Genomic DNA, 17,644 nt, shown 5'->3' on the forward strand with positions numbered 1-17,644 from the left:
TGAATGAGTTAGGTATCAATTATGTGCTGGTCACTTCTTCTTCAAAGAAGTCCTATGGTAAACTTCAAACTTTCCTCACAGAATAGTGTGGGGAAACCTTCCAATCGATTCCAATTCTTAATCAAACAAAGAAAAGTTTTAATAGAGTAAATCCATGTGACTTCATTATGTGTGCAAAAGATTTCATATGTCTTTCATTTTTTCATAGGCACATCACATCTCACTCTGGACACAAATACTATAAGCATGAAGAATGTGAAGAGAAACCATGTGAATTTAAACAATATAGGAAATCTCTGGTTTCTCTCAAAAGTGTTCACACACAAATGTTGTTACAAACTGGAGATAGACCACATGAAAGTACAGTATGTGGGAAAGTCATCAGTTGTTCCAATGACATTCAAAGACATGAAGAAACTCATACTGGGTGGCAACCCTATGAATGTCAACAATGTGGTGAAGCCTCTTCTCTCCCAGGTGTTCAAAGACACATGATAACACACAGTGGAGGTAAACGTTTTCAATGTGAGGTATGTGGGAAAGCCTTTCATTTCTCCTTTTTATTTAGAAGACACGAAAGAACTCATTCAGGAGAGAAACTCTATGAATGTGAACAAGATGGTCAAACCTTTATTTCACAGACAAGTCTTCAAAAGCACAGGATCACACACACAGGGAATGTACATTTCAAATGTAAGGTATATGGGAAAGACTTTGCTTATCCCAGATTACTTAGAATACATCAGAAAACACATACTGGAGAGAAGCCCTATGAATGTAAGCAGTGTGGCAAGGCCTTTGCTAGATCCAGTGAACTTCAAATACATGGAAGAGTGCATACTGGAGAGAAGCCGTATGAATGTAAGCAGTGTTGCAAAGCGTTTGCTAGATCTGGTGACCTTCACATACTTGAAAGAACTCACACTGGAGAGACGTTCTATGTATGTAAGGAGTGTGGCAAAGCCTTTGTTAGATCTTGTGACCTTGGCAGACATGAAAGAACACATACTGAAGAGAAGCCCTATGAATGCAAACAATGTGGAAAAGCCTTTGCTACATCCTCTGAGCTTAAAAGACATGGAATAACACACACTGGTCAGAAGCCTTATAAATGTCAACAATGTGGAAAAGCCTTTGCTAGATCTGGTGACCTTCACACACATGAAAGAACTCATATGGGAGAAAAGCCTTATGTATGTAAGCAGTGTGGAAAAGCCTTTGCTAGATCTTGTGACCTTCGCACACATGAAAGAACTCATACTGGAGAGAAGCCCTATGTATGTAAGCAGTGTGGAAAAGCCTTTGCTAGGTCTAGTTGCCTTCAGATTCATGGAAGAACACATACTAGAAAGAAATCCTTTGGTTGTCAACAATGTGGAAAAACATTTGCTTCATCCTGTAATCTTCGCAGACATAGAAGAATGCATACCGGAGAAAAGCCTTATGAATGTGAACAATGTGGAAAAACCTTTACTGCTGCCTATTACCTTCAGATACATAAACAAACTCATACTGGAGAGAGGCCCTATGAATGTAAGCGGTGTGGGAAAGCCTTCACTTGGCCCTCTCACCTTCACTCACATGAACAAACTCATACTACAGAGAAGCCCTATGATTGTAAGAAGTGTGGCAAAGCCTTTGCTACATCTAGTAAACTTAAAATACATGGAATAGTGCATACTGGAGAGAAGCCCTATGAATGTAAGCAGTGTGGCAAAGCCTTTGCTAGATCCAGTGAACTTCAAATACATGAAAGAGTGCATACTGGAGAGAAGCCCTATGAATGTAAGCAGTGTGGCAAAGCTTTTGCTACATCTGGTCACCTTCACAGACATGAAAGAACTCATAGTGGAGAGAAGCCCTATGTATGTAAGGAGTGTGGCAAAGCCTTTGCTAGATCTTGTGACCTTCGCACACATGAAAGAACTCATACTGGAGAGAAGCCCTATGTATGTAAGCAGTGTGGAAAAGCCTTTGCTAGGTCTAGTTGCCTTCAGATTCATGGAAGAACACATACTAGAAAGAAACCCTTTGGATGTCAACAATGTGGAAAAACATTTGCTTCATCCTGTAATCTTCGCAGACATGGAAGAATGCATACCGGAGAAAAGCCCTATGAATGTGAACAATGTGGAAAAACCTTTACTTCTGCCTATTACCTTCAGATACATAAACGAACTCATACTGGAGAGAGGCCCTATGAATGTAAGTGGTGTGGGAAAGCCTTCACTTGGTCCTCTCACCTTCACTCACATGAACAAACTCATACTGGAGAGAAGCCCTATGATTGTAAGAAGTGTGGCAAAGCCTTTGCTACATCTAGTAAACTTAAAATACATGGAATAGTGCATACTGGAGAGAAGCCCTATGAATGTAAGCAGTGTGGCAAAGCCTTTGCTAGATCCAGTGAACTTCAAATACATGAAAGAGTGCATACTGGAGAGAAGCCCTATGAATGTAAGCAGTGTGGCAAAGCCTTTGCTACATCTGGTCACCTTCACAGACATGAAAGAACTCATAGTGGAGAGAAGCCCTATGTATGTAAGGAGTGTGGCAAAGCCTTTGCTAGATCTTGTGACCTTCGCAGACATGAAAGAACTCATACTGGAGAGAAGCCCTATGTATGTAAAAAAATGTGGCAAAGCCTTCACTCAGTCCTCTTACCTTCACTCTCATGAACAAACCCATACTGGAGAGAAGCCCTAAGAATGTAAGCAGTGTGGCAAAGCCTTTGCTAGATCCACAGACATGGAAGAATGTATACTGGAGAGAAGCTTAATGAATGTCAACAGCGTGGAGAAGCCTTTGCCACATCTTGTTGGCTTCACACATGTGAAAGAACACATACTGCATAGAAATAGTATGAATGAAAACAATTGGTAAACTCTTCTGTTATTACTGTTTCACTCATATACATATAGGAAGTTTACTGGAGAAAAATCCTTTGAATGTGAAATATAGTAAATCAATATTTCATGTCATCCTCAAAGACAAGAGATGCTCACACTGCTGAAAATGTGTGTTTGTGTGTGTCTGTGTGTGTGTATGTGTGAGATAGAGAGAGATCGATCAATCAATCGATCCACTGGGGATTTAGTCTTGTGGTGCTCTACCACTGAGATACATTCCAGTTCCTTTTTACTTTTTATTTTAAGACAGGGACTTGCTGAGTTTCTTAGGGTCTTCGTAAGGTGCTCAGGCTAGCCTCCAACATTGATTCTTCAGAATCAGTCTCTCGAGTCTCAGGAATTAAAGGCATACACCACCACATCCAACTGAATAACTCTTTAAATGTGAAAAATATCACAAATCATTCCATTTTTCCTGTTGCCTTCAAAGCCATTTCACTCACATTGAAAAACAAACCCTCTGAATTTGGTGGATTTGCTACATTCTGTCAGATTCATTTCCTTTCTTATATATGAAAACACTCATGCAGAGAAGCCCTGTGAATGTGAGAAATGTTGGAAGTCTTCTAGTTTTCTCATTTTTTTCTTAAGAACTGGGAATATTGTTTTGGAATAAAAAGAATAAATCCTATGCAAGTAATAAATATAAAGGGTTCAGCTGTTCTAGTTTTGTTCAGTTGTATGAAAGGACTCATACTGTAGAAAATGCTGAGGATAAGCCATGTGGGGCAGTATTCAGCTTTCAGAGTTTTCTGCAAAGGCATAATAGAATTCACATCTGTGAAAATCCTTTTTCTATCTTTAAAAATTGCAGTAACACTTTCAACTGTCCAGGTCCCTTTGAACAGCATTTAAGAAATCACACTGGAGAAAAGCCCTTTATGTAGAAATGTGGTGAGAACTTTGCTTGTTTCAGATCCATTTGAACTTGTTCAGACTTGAGGAAAATTTAATTTTATTTCATTTTATTTATTTATTTTGAGATAACCACTGTAGGTGTGTGAAAATGGTGTGTGCCTTTATTTCTTTTTTCTTTTTTTCTTTTTTTCTTTTCTTTTTTTTTCTTTCTTTCTTTTCTTTTCTTTTTTTTTAATCTATTAAGAGCTAACCAAAACTGCATCCTGGGTTGGAGAGGAGAATTGCATCAGCATTAAGATTTGAAAGCAACATGTTTTTCTGGGTTTAATCTCTCTTATTGTTAGATTCCATTTTTCTGTATTTTAAGTCTATTGAGTCTAATGTTTCATTACATATTGTGTATGTTTGTTTAGGCCTCTCTACTCCAGCCTTTGGTACAGATTGGTGAAATGGCTCTTCTGAACTTCTTTCCTCTCTTTGTTCAGATTTCACCCAGGAGTGCTCTAGCACTGAGTTTCTCCACAATCCTTTTAATTGTTATTTTTTGAGATGAGGTGAGGCTGGCAGCTGGGACCATAGGGATGTGTCTGTGTATCCTGCAGCTGGCCTCTTCCTTTTCCTTGATTGCTTATTGATCTATTGATGACTCTGGGACTATCACAGTTGTCACTTTTGCTTGTTCTAAGGCTCATGTATTGTTCTGTATGTAGGCACATTAAAGAGAATTATAAGATAATATCATTTGTGTATATTGTTTGGAGAGGCACTTTCTCAAAATATATTTTGCTGTATACTTGAGTTGCTTTCTCTTTTCTTTTCCCAGTTCTGGGGACTGAAACCTGCCTTGTGCATGCTAGGCAGGCATTCTAGCATGGATCGCTCCATATCTCAGGTAGTAAGTTTGCTGCAACTGTGAGTGTGGACCCCACTGATAACTACATCAGCAGATGCAGCTCTGCAGGTGTTTGCACCACAATTGTAGCTAATCTCTTCCTTCTTAGAGACCTTTTATACCAGTGATTTTTTAAAAAAAACTACATCCAACTTAGGTTTTTTCCCTATGAATATTACTTAGGTGGAATATGCCAGAAAACCCAGGCTTGATTTCTCTCTGTGTTTAGAGTACCTTAGTAGCCCTGGGAAAATTGTGTGATGGTTTTCTTAATACACACTGCATGACCAAAGGCTTGGTAAGGAGCATCCCAGTCTGATGTCCTAATACAGTGGCTCTCCCTTCTTCACCAAATAATCTTAAAAAAGCTTCTCAAGAGACCATCACCATAATTTTCTTTAAACAGAATGTCAGGAAAAGATTTTGCAAAGACTCACTGTGGGTTATAACACAGACTTCTGCTTTTGTGGCAAAGCTTGGAAGACCTCTGACCAATCTTACAATTGGTACACAAAGCACTCTCTGTGAACTAATCAAAACAACAAGAACAACAACAACAACAACAACAAAAAAACACCTTTATGTATACCCCTACAAAAAATATAAACCTCCATCCCTGTCGCACTGGATGTAAATAAAGATCAATGAAATTCCAAGCAGTGATCCAAACAATTTTGTGATACCCCTCAGAACCCTGCAGCTAATCATTGTGCTCCTGGAACATTCCTTAGGTGTCTAGCCTCATGTGCCCTACATCACTAATAAAGCTACAGCCTCCAATCAGGTGATATTGTGCAGTACTTGCTGTAGAGAGGGCTGTTTCTTAACATGCTAAAGGATTCAGTTACTTGTCCTAAGGATTCAAAGCCTTCTCAGCAAAACCTCACCCACAACCTATTCAGGTGTCATGGATCTTGTGCGATCATTGGTAAGAGTTTCTTACATACTTGTGTCCAAATATTGAAGTTTGCCAACATGCCAAAGATGGGTTGATTTTCACTGCTATCTCTGTTCCAGCCTTTTGCTGTGTCTCAGTGCTCATTTGGAAAGGAAGGCCAAAAGAGTGTGCTGTGGCCCTTCTGTTTTTGATAAATATAGCCTAAGCCATCCTGTAAAACTTCTTCTTTAAAAGATAGTTTTGAACGCTTCCCAGGATTTCCAAAAACTTTCCCTTTGCAGCTAATGAGTCAGTGTACCAATTTCCTAGTTTTACATTTTTGATTTAGTAGAAATATTGCATAGAGGTGTGTGAGCACTTGACGCAGTCTGGACTTCTTTGTAATAAATCCATTTGCCAAAGGCAGTAGTTGCAGTCTTGTTCCTGGGCAGTGTGAGGGACTGAAGTGAATGCAACTGCCCTGGGGTATGGGCATTGTTTGTAGGAGTTCAGTCTTGGTGAGTACATTAGTGTAGGAATCAGACTCATAGGAGGGCTACAAAATCTCCTGACAGGACCTCCCTGTCCCTTTTAGACAGTAGTGTTGTCATGTGAGCTGGCAGGTGGATGGCTACCTTCTGATGGATTTGGGTTTGTAGCTGAGCAAATAATGAGAATGTACAATGATTAAATGAGAATTAAAATATTCTTTGTCATACCAAAGACATAATTTGGGGGCCAAACATAATAACAAGTAACCTCGTGGACCTTGAATCACATATTTTTCTTCATGTATGCATTTTCTTACAAACTTTTGTAGTGTGATGCTTATGTTGAACAAACTGCGATAAACATGGAGAAGTTTATTTAATGGTACAGTGTACTAGAAGTTTTAAAGACTTGCAACAGGCTTAGATTCCACTATTGTTGAAATTTTATGAAAGACTCTGAAATTCTTAAAATTATTGAGAATTCCCAGGTGCTGTGGCATACACCTGAAATACCAGTGGCTCAAGATTCTGAGGCAGGAGGATTGTGATTTTTTTTCACTTTTTTTTTATGAGAGAAAGAATTTTTTAATATTCATTTTTTAGTTTTTAGTGTATACAACATCTTTATTTTATTTTTATGTGGTGCTGAGGATTGAACCCAGCACCCCATGCATGCCAGGTGAGCACGCTAACATTTGAGCCACATCCCCAGCCCATGTTTTCATTTTTCTTAAAAATTTATATATATATAAACTTTTTTTTCCTAAGCATCAAACCCAGTGCCTTCCACATGGTAGGCACATTGTCAACCACTGAGCCACAACCTTAGCCCAAGGGTTCTGATTTGTAAGGTGGCCTCCCTGGATAACAAGGAGTAAAGAACTCAGTGAGACCCTGTGTCTAAGAAGTAACTCAAATAATAAATAAAAAAGAAGGCTGGGAGGTTGCTGAGTGGTTGAGTTCCACTGAGTTTGATTCACAGTACCCCAAAGAAAAATGCATTAGGAACCAAGTTTTAATAAACCGTATGATGGGTGGATGGGCTTTTCCATTATATTGTTTTCTTCTTTGGATTCTTAGGCATGGTTCACTAAATCAGGAACTCTGTAAAATTCACCAATTCAATATAAAGCAAGTGTATGGTTTTAAAAAATAATAATATAGCAAGGTCCATGAGGGCAGCTTCCTGCTCTGGGAACCTCAGTAATTGGTAGTTATTACAAGAGGCCATAATGTCCTTATCATAAAGAGTTTGTGAAAGCTTCTATTGTGCAGGAGTCTCTGAATGTGCTAAACGTGCCTGTCTTTTCAGTGCCTTTTGGTGGAGGAATTCCACATGGAGGTCTCTGATTTATAGATGATGTCATTGGGGAGCTCAAGTGAAACTGATAAGTGAAGAACACATTGCCACATGGTCCAGGGCAGCCTAAAAGGTGTCAGATTTTCTTGTCTTCAAGGAGTGTGTCAAGCAACCTTGGAGGAGGATGTCAGCAATTTACAATGTGTCCTGCAAAAGTCTCTGCTCAGGTCATTTGTTAAAAGCTGATGAGTAGTCTGAAAATTTATTTGGTCCTGTTAGTGATAATGACAATTTGCATTAGAATGCTATTGAAATAGAGAAAACAGAAAATATTAGCCATTTCTGAGGCCAAAATATATACCAGTTGTGATTAAATAGGATCAGTAATTTTCATTATATTTGGTATTGGGTATGGATACTTACAGACGGGACAAGATCATCAAAGTAGCAGTAATCTACCCAAGGCAAATGTTGAGATAGAGAATATCTGTGTTTCTGTAGTTGGTATTTTATTTTTTTCTCTGTGATTATCAGTGACTGTGTTTAAACATTTCAGGATGCCCAGTTAGAACTCTAATTTTTCCATATTAATGAATTAGAAAATGTTAGACTATTAAATATTCTGAGAAGCACATCAGATTTTATAGGAATTTTTAGTTTCCATATACCTTGTTTTAACATACCAAAAATATATGAAGTGATTTAATTAGAGATTGATGGTGTTTATTTATTTGTTTTTGTTACTTTTGATGCTGCAGCAAGTGTGGCCAAACTAGCAGGTTCTGGCCAGGTTTGATGGGACATTGAAAGAAATAAAGAGTCACACATGCAGAAGATACAACATCTGGGATCGGGTGGAGCACTGCTTTATGATGGAGCAGCAGGTCTAAAGAATTATGCCAGGGGGGCTGGGGATGTGGCTCAAGTGGTAGCCCGTTCACCTGGCATGTGTGGGGCACTAGGTTTGATCCTCAGCACCACATATAAATAAAATACAAGATGTTGTGTCCACCAAAAACTAAAAATATAAATGAACAAATATTAAAAATTATCTCTCTCTTTAAAAAAAAGAAAAAAAGAATTACACCAGCAATCTTTATTGTATATATTTCGTTGATTATATTAAAGACTATGCAAGCACTATTTTTTTTATTTATGAAAGTTAAATAGTTAGCAACAGTATGCAGCTATTTCCTCCGTTACATTCTATAGTTGGATTGTGCAATGTTAAGAGCTCTGTGCAACTCTCAATAAAGTCCATCCTTTAAAGTTACTTTAAAGCATCTTTTAAAGCAGCGGAACTGGTGAAACATTGTGGTTTACTTAGCAAGGAACTTTGTGCCTGAGAATAAGGTCAAAGATGAAAAGTCTCCCACAACAGAGTCTCCCCCATGGAGAGCATTGCCATAGCAACCAGGCATCCTATAGTTTTGCATAGAAAATTTTCCAGTCACCAAGCATGTCACTGCCATTACATCATTAGAGACCTCCATCTCAGACACTTGTCTCCCAATCACTGTCCTGATCTCCACAGGGGATTGAACCCAAGGCTGCTTTACCACTTACCTACACCCTCAACAAGGCTCCCCCTCTTTTTTTCTTGTTTTTTTAGGGCAGGGATTATGGGAAGTTCGTTGGAATTGTGTGGATCCATCCTGCCTTCTGATATATCTTCCCTGTTTTCTCTCTCACTCATTATAGTACAAGGGGTTTTTAACCACTAAGCCACATCCCCAGACTCTCTTTCATCCCCATGACAGTAGAATGCATATATACATATATACACACATTTTGGTATATCATACTTGCATGGGATATCATTTCTCATTTTTCTGAGTGTACATGTTGCAGAATCATTTTAGTCATGTAGTCAAATATACACATACAGTAATGATGTCTGTTTCAATCTACTTCTATCTATCCTATTCCCACATCCCTCTCCCCTCCCTCCCATTACTTCCCTCAAGTTAATGTAAGGTAAAGCTACTCTGGGCCAGTGCCCCCTCCCTCCTGAATTAGAATCAGCATAATAGAGAAAACATCTTTGGTTTTGCGAGGCTGGCTTATTTCATTTAACATGATATTCTCCAACTCCAACCATGTACTAGAAAGTGCCACAATTTTAGCATACTTTCAAACTGACTAATATTCCATTGATTATATATACCACATTTTCTTTATCCATTCATCTTTCGAGAACCACCTAGGTTGGTCCATACTCTAGCTATTGCAAGTTGAGCTGCTATAAACATTCATGTGGCTACTGAGGAGTCATACATGTGAAAATATTTTTTAAAACAACAAGTTGCTGAGCAGGAGAGAATATTATACATATTTTATTATTTCATAGTATTCAGAGTATAAAAGGAACTCTAGTGACTCCATAATAAAATGATCAACAAAATAAAAAATGAATTCTGAATTCTGAACCCCTCAGATATTTCTGCTACTCTTTATGGTGTTTTCTGAGAATGATCTTCAAAATGCTAATTGTTACTTTTTGATCCCAGTCATCTGGAAGTTTCTAGAGAAAGGGCGCCCCTTTCCTGCACCAGGCCTAAGTTCCAGTGGTTTTGCTAACTTCTGTTGCTGGAAGAATTGCTTCTCTCTCAACTCAATTATAGGTATCAAAGGGGAAAATTAAACAAACTACCAATAGACTCAATAATATTTGAGCACTTTCTGAGCACTGACCTACCCTTGTTCACCCCAGTAATAATTCCAGGCCTTCCAGTTGTTTTCAGAAGTAGTTTCTCCATGTACTGAGCATCTAAAATTAGTGACTTCTGTTCCAGGGGGAATATCCTAAACGTGCAATTTCTATAAGCAACAGAGACTGAGCATGTGCAAATATTCATACATTACAAATAGTTGGATTTGCATTGTTTGTAACTACTTCCAAAAACTAAAATTTGCAGCAGTAGGGTTAAAAATGTGTTAGCAATCACAGATTCCTGTTTCACCACAGAAAATACAGTACACTTTTCTTCTAGCCACTTGACAGCCTGGAATATAACATACTTGCCTCAGAAATTTAATGCATCAGTCAAATGAAAACTTTCCTTCACCCTAAGCAGTCTTGTCAGAAAGCCTGTGATAAAAATCTGAAAGATAGGGGTGGGGTTGTGGCTCAGTTATAGAGTGCTTCCCTAGCACATGGGAGGCACTGTGTTCAAGCATCAGAACCACATAAATAAAATAAAAGTTATTTGTCTATATGACTAGTAAATAATAAGTAAAATATTTAGAAGTAAAAAATAAAAATCTGAAAGTAGGTACTCCAGAGCATGTGAGCATGGATATAAAGATTCACTTGTAAAAATTCTGGTGAGAATATAAATGGAATAAAGCTATTTTTGAAAATGGTATTAAGGTTCTTCAATAAGTTAAAATAAAAATGTCATATGATTCAGTAGTAGTAATTCTGGGTATGTATCTAAAAAAATTGGAGTCATTAGATCATAGAAAAGACTACATTTATATTTTCATTGTAGTAATTTTCACAGAACCTGGTAAAAGAACTGAAGTACTTTTAAGGTAAATGGTAGGTTTGGCATAGTGCCACAAACCTGTATTTCCAGCAGCTTGGGAGGGTGAGACAGGAGAATCATGAATTTAGAGCCAGTCTCAGCAACGTATCAGCCAGGCACTAAGCAAATCAATGAGATCTTGTCTGTAAATAAAATATAAAAAAGGAGCTGGTGATGTAGCTCAGTGGTCGACAAGCTCTGCTTTCAACGCACAAAACAATTAATTAAAAAATAGGCTCAACACATTGACCCTATGTTTTATCTTCCAAGAAGCAATTTTCTTGCACCCTTTCTGGATTAACTGGACAGGATGTATTACATTCTTTAACAAACTATTACCTGCAGGAGAAATGCAGTTTCAAAATAATGTTTGTAAGAGGAACACAAGTTACACTAAAGGGGAGTCTTTCGTGATCTTGTTAAAGATGAGATTCTAGAACTCAGGGAAATAAAGATAATTCCTACTAACCATAAAATCTGAAAGAGTTTATGATTAAGAATTCAATTATAAATCATGAACATGAGGCTAATTAACCTAAAGTTTTCATGGCACTGGATACTTTAGAGTTTGATATAATCCTGCTGTCAGTCCAAAGTCAAAAATTGTACCTGGGCAGGATTCTTTAGAATCTTTTTTTAGATCTCTAATAAAAATGGAGAGAAAGAGAGCCATGCTCTTCTCTTGACAGAGAGGACACATTCTCTCTCTTTAAAGTGTCATCTTTTTCTTCCTTCACATCACTTCTAATAATCTCATTGTGTCTGCTTTTTTCTCATGTGAAATGCTCACAAAGAGAAAGCAAAATCTATAAACTGTCATCCAGTTCTTGGAGGAAAAATTGGAAATACTGCATCCATTTGAAATATAGCATAAAAATAGTTAATAAGGCAAAGACGGAATGCTGGCATTAAAATTGTGACCAGAGCTGAGTGCAGTGGAGCACTCCTGTAATCAAAGGGTCCTGGAAGGCTGAAGCAGAAAAATCATGAGTTCCATGCCAGCTTCAGCAAGGGAGAAGTGCTAAGCACTTCTTTAAACAAAATACAAAATACTGCTGGGGATTTGGCTCAGGGGTAGAGTGAGCCAATAAGTTCTAGAATGACTTGTTATCCAGTGACAATTAATTGACCCACCATAGGCTGGAACTCAAGATTCAATCACAAGTTCCACAGAAGTAATATGGAAAATAGCTGGTGTCTTATAGATAATGTGGTTAAGTTGTTCCTGCATCCTCTTTCTGACAGGGTCACAGCATGAAGGATGCCATGGCAGAGGTACACCATTTGGAAACTGAAACCATGGGGAAGGTTAAATGTATTGTTTATGATACTCATGATATGGATAAATGGGTATACATCAATCAATAATAAAAGTACATGTTGAGTAAAATGGCAGGAAAATTCCCAAAATGAGACTAAAGATACACTTAAGACATGCCTGAAGATGTGTTTTAATATCTCTCAGGACACAAACAATAGCGTTATTCCTCAAAAATTTATGAAGAAAAGCTTACAAATCTCAAGGTTCTTGAGAAAAACTTAACAATTTGCACTAAGCCTCACATTCTAAATCTACAATCTGTGCAACATACATTTCCCCTCACTAACAGGCCCTTCTCTGCCTTACACAGAAATTCATGATAAAAATGGGAAACACATTGTTAATATAACTGGTAAATTGGCTGTGTTGAAGAGCCTGCTCTTTTGTTAAAGATTACAAAAATATAAGAATAGTTGTATTTTGGAAATGTATCAAAGAAACTCTTAAAGAAAGCAGTTAAATAGGTCATATGAAAAAGAAAATTACCTTTGGAATTAAAAATAGAATAATATAAAATTATTTATAATTATTTAGAAGCACTTCAGAAAAGTGCTTTTAAGTAATGGGCTTTAACTACTTTAAGTGTTTTATTGGGACTTTAGAAGTAAGAAATCTTACCAATAATCATAAGTATGCTTTAAAGTTAAAGGTTAATGATATAATTATACGTGTGCTTTAAAGTTAAAAGTTAATAATAGGTCAAGATACATGTAGTCGAGTTGTGTAGTGCACTTCTTGATTGAGGTGAAAATGTAAAAGCTTTATCGTGAATGGCAAAGGTTACAGGAAAATATTTTAAACAATGCACTCAATATCTTAGGTAATTAATATATATCTAAAAATATTGTAACTCTTAAAAATTATGTAAATCAAAGAAATTTTGAGCTTTGAAGCTATCCATTAACTACATGAAAAAACACTTGTAAAAAATGTTTAAAAATAAAGGCCCCTCTAGGGGCAGCGGGTACTTCTGAAGGCTGCTTATAACTTGCAACTATAGTCCTGTCTCCTCTTCTTTCACGTAAGCCACTCATCCTTCAGGATCCGTGGATCTCTGGTAGCTAGGTCTTCACCTAAACAATGAAGATTTGATTTTTTTCTTTTAAATTTAATGTTAAGTTTGTTGATGGGCTGTATTGAAATATATATAAAATCTGTGATTTGTGCTCATATTCTCATAGTACCCCTCATAATCCTACCACCATGCTCAAGGCAAAATTGCAAATAAGTCTGTTTTTAATTACTTATATTCAAGAGTTTAGAGATCTGGCCCCCTCCATCTCTTTTTCATTTTTATCGTTAATACTAGAAACTTTAAATTTTATTTGTACTTTTCAAGTACAGCATAAGGTGTGTACAAATGGTGGGAATATTTTGGACTGGTCTCCTAAAATTGACAAAAGGCAGTTATACAAGGGTAATGCCATGAATCCTGGAGGATTTCTTAGTAGCATCCTTACTTTCAGGGAAGGTGGCATTTATAAAGATGTTTGGCACTTAATTGCTGCCTCAGAATTCTTACATTTTACTGACAAAGCTTTACCAGACTTTGTAGGCAAGAACTGTAACAGGAAGGTTCTTGCTACAGCTAATGGGCCTGTGTTCAATCTCCTTATGTTTTAATTACAGGAAATGTAAAAGTTAAAAGGGAAGATAATAGATATATTGTAACATGTAGTAAATGTAATTTAACTAATTGTATCACCAGAAATAATAGAGAAAAAGGAACTATGATGCTCCATCAGCCCTCCTTTGTCTTATTACCAGGAAATATTTGAGAGCCATGGTAGGCTGATGCTGTTTTTCAAGTCTTACAACAAATACACGCCCAGCTAGCAAGACCTAAGTGTGCTCTTGGACTCATAATAGTGAAAGTTGTTCCCTTGGTTTCTTATGAAACCAAGCTTCCATGGTGACAGCTTTGGTGGCCATATCTCAAATATTGAACATGCAAATTTTCTTAATTATTTGGCTCAGAATACTTCCAAGGCTCTTCACAATCAAATAAATGTTAATGAAAGGAATGAGACTAAGCTAAATGCCTTAGAGACTGCTGTCATGAATATAAATAATGAACTTTCCACTTTGAAATTCAAGGAAAGACCTAAATTTCATGCTAGATATAAGTATGTGTGTGTTACTGCTGCCAAATGCAATGCTTCTTAATGGTATTGGAAGAAGCTTCAAAACCATTTGTTGGATATTTGGCAGAAGAATGCTTGGATTTTTTGGAGCTGCATCATCAGATTCAAGATACAAAAATGTAAGATTAATTTTTCAGATCCTACTTCTTTAGCTGATCAAATACTTAAACAGCTTTAACCCTGGAAACATTCTTAAACACTCTGTATGGTATCTTTGTATTGTTCTCATTGCTACTTATTCTCTCTTGTATTGTAATTGTAAGATGTTGTGCCCCTAGAAGAAGAATTCAGGAACTCAAAATAATGACCCATCACCTGCTTTTTCAAAGAAAATAGGACAGATATGTGGGAAGCTCTTCTGAATGACCCATGCCTTCCAGTCCTGAAGCAGGAGGCTCTGACCAGTCACTACATTTGTGGTGACTTGGGTGTTGTCCCAGCTTAGATAGAGAGATGGGTCTTCAGATGTAGGCATTATTCATGAGGGTTGACTTACCCTCATGTGTTCCTTGTAACCCTGCCCCCTCTGGTTTTTTGAATAGAACTTTCTAAGAACAAGAGTCCTCCAATGAAAGCTCTCTTCTCAATGTGGTCACTTTCTCACCAGCCTCTTTTGATTTTCTCTTGCCCTCCCTTTTGGGGAGCCTGGGTCAAGAGCAGAGAAGAAGTCCTGAAGCTTGTGTAAAGGTAAAGTGTGCCTATGTTTTATTTGGTGTTTCTGGAAATTCACACGAGTGCCCTTAAGTTAAGCTGACTTTGCAGGTTGGGGGTGGCAATTTGTAACTGCGTGGGCAGCAATTTGTAACTGGTGTTCAGAGGGATTACACACACACACACACACACACACACACACACACACACACACACACACTGCTTATATTTTTTCAAAAGTGAAAGCTAAAGCAAAAATGCCCCTGAGATGACTAGATATCCACAAGAAGAAAAAATGTATTTGGATACGTACCTCAAATCATGTACAAAAATAAAATTTAAAAAAGGATCAAAGTTTTTTGTGTAATAGCTAGAAGCATAAAAGTCATAAAAACAGTTGAGGAAATTTTCATTATTTTGGATGTGGTTATGGCTATATAATATTTGTATTTATTTTAATCATGCCACTCAGATAGAATAATCCCCGTTTAAAAGTGGTATGATTTCATGTCAAAATAAACCTTAATGTTACGTGTAACTGAAATTCACTATTAAAAAAATAAAATTTAAAAATGAACAAATGCACTGGAGATGTAGCTCAGGGGTAAAGCACCCCAGAGTTCAATTTTCTGTACCAACAAATAATTATTAAAGGAACAAAGACATTTCTGAATGTAATAGGCTTAATCTTGACTCTCTTGATACTTCTGTGGGTTCGGTGAAAATGAGAACCATTTTCATGATAATTCATAACTTGCTAAAAATTTACCCAAAAAATTATTATATTTCTCTTTTTTGTGACTCAACAATGGATTCATGACTTTATGAAAAAGCGACAAGTATACAGATGTTATTTGGTGTCAGAAGTTAATTAGTTAATATTATTTCTTTTACAGCCCTTCAGCTAATATGATTCCACACAATGCTATGGATCATTTGGCTCCAGAGGAATAATCTTTACTCTTGAGATATTTCAATTTTATTTAAGTCAAATATTTCAAATTTATTTAAGAAAAATGTATGTCCAGGTTTGACTTATACAAGGTAAATGTGTTTGGAGTTTTTCAGATAAAAGTCCCCACTGGGGATAGTGAAATTTCAAATACTATATATTGAAGTCTACATGAAGTCTATAGTTTAAAAAAAACATATTGGCTAATTTATAAATATATTTTTCTTTACCCTTTACAAAATTTATTATGCCACATCATAAACCTCATATCTAAAATCCTGTAGATACTTTCTAAATATGTGGCATCATAAGCAGTATCTTTTGGCACATGCCTATAATCCTAGCAGTTTGGGAGGCTGAGGCAGGAGGATCACATGTTCAAAGCCAGACTTAGCAATTTGTCTATAAGTAAAATTTTTAAAAGGGCTGGGAATGTTGCTCAGTAGTTAAGCTCCCCTGTGTTCAATCCCTGGTACCAAAAAGAAACAAAGAAAATTTGTCTTTTCTAAGAATCCGTGTTCAATGCAGGGTTATGAGATTTCTACATGTTTTCTGCCAAGAATCTTGTAGTTTAAATTCTCATATTTAAACTTTTCTTCCATTTAAAATTAATTGTGTAAAGTGTGAGATAGTGTTTGAGATCATGTTCCAAGTTTTATATGGATAGTTGTTCCAGATGATTTGAAAACATTTTTCCTATAATGTCTTGGAATTCTCCTTGAAAAATAGTCGACCATAAATATAAGGCTCTATTTCTAAATTATATTCCACTTACTTATTTCTTTTTGCAGTGATGAATTTGATTCTAGAAACACGCTACCACTGAGATTTATCCCCAGTTCATTATTTCTTTGGTTTTGAGACAATATCTTGCTATATTCCCAAGGGTGACCTCGAATTATCAATTCTCCTTCCCCAGTCCCCTGAGTTGCTGGTACTATAGGCATCCACAACCATGTCTGAAATATTATTCCATTTAATCATTTTGTAATTGTGACTCAGTACTGATTACAGTAACATTTTCAAAATAGCTTTGATGAAAATTTACTATATATACACAATAAAGGGTCTCTGCATGGTGTTTTAACACATACGCCACATCCACTGATGAAATCCCTTTCTCATTTTTCACCTTCACTCTTTAACCTTTAAAAATCACCAACCTAAATTCAGGTTTAGCCTCCCCCACATGAGGGACCGCATGCAGTGTTTGTATTTATGTCTCTGGTTTTGTTTCATTTTACCACTCTACCCTCCAATTTCACCCAATTGGTTGCAGGTGGCAGGATTTCATTTTTATGGATGTATGCATACATATATGCCATATTTTCTTTATCCATCTGCCCCAGAATTCCTAGGTGTTTCTATATCTTTTTAATTGGGATGTGCCTCAATAAACATGGGCATCCAGGTATCAGATGAAGGTTTCATTCTTGTTCATTACATACTCCCAAGTTGGATACCTGAATCACAAGATAATTCTATTTTAGTATTATTTAGTTGAGATACAAAAGACTTAACCAAAGCCTCATGTGCTTGGCAAACATTTGACAATTAGACTACATCACAGTGCTTTATTTATTTATTATTATTATTATTATTATTATTATTATTATTATTTGTTTATTTATTTTGAGGGAGCATTGCATTAAGTTTCCTATTCTCACAGCAAATTCAGGATTCTTCTTTTGTGGCCTCCCAAGTTGCCTACTTTACAGG

General features: G+C 36.7%; 2 protein-coding genes across 5 annotated transcripts in view; both read left to right on the forward strand.

The window, feature by feature from the left end:
- The window catches only part of LOC144371504 (uncharacterized), a 338,074-nt gene that overhangs the window by 18,090 nt on the left and 302,340 nt on the right, over nt 1-17,644 (forward strand). The window lies entirely within an intron of this gene.
- Nucleotides 193-5,844, forward strand: LOC144371503 (uncharacterized). Its single transcript, XM_078033818.1, has one exon. The coding sequence runs from the start codon at nt 327-329 to the stop codon at nt 2,676-2,678; it is 2,352 nt and encodes a 783-aa protein (XP_077889944.1). The 5' UTR covers nt 193-326; the 3' UTR covers nt 2,679-5,844.

Source organism: Ictidomys tridecemlineatus, chromosome 16 (assembly GCF_052094955.1).
Source record: "Ictidomys tridecemlineatus isolate mIctTri1 chromosome 16, mIctTri1.hap1, whole genome shotgun sequence".
In the NCBI taxonomy this organism is placed as follows: Eukaryota; Metazoa; Chordata; class Mammalia; order Rodentia; family Sciuridae; genus Ictidomys; species Ictidomys tridecemlineatus.

Bases quoted from the DNA above. Each gene is read 5' to 3' on its own strand.
- LOC144371503 (XM_078033818.1), top strand. From the start codon at position 327: ATGTTGTTACAAACTGGAGATAGACCACATGAAAGTACAGTATGTGGG.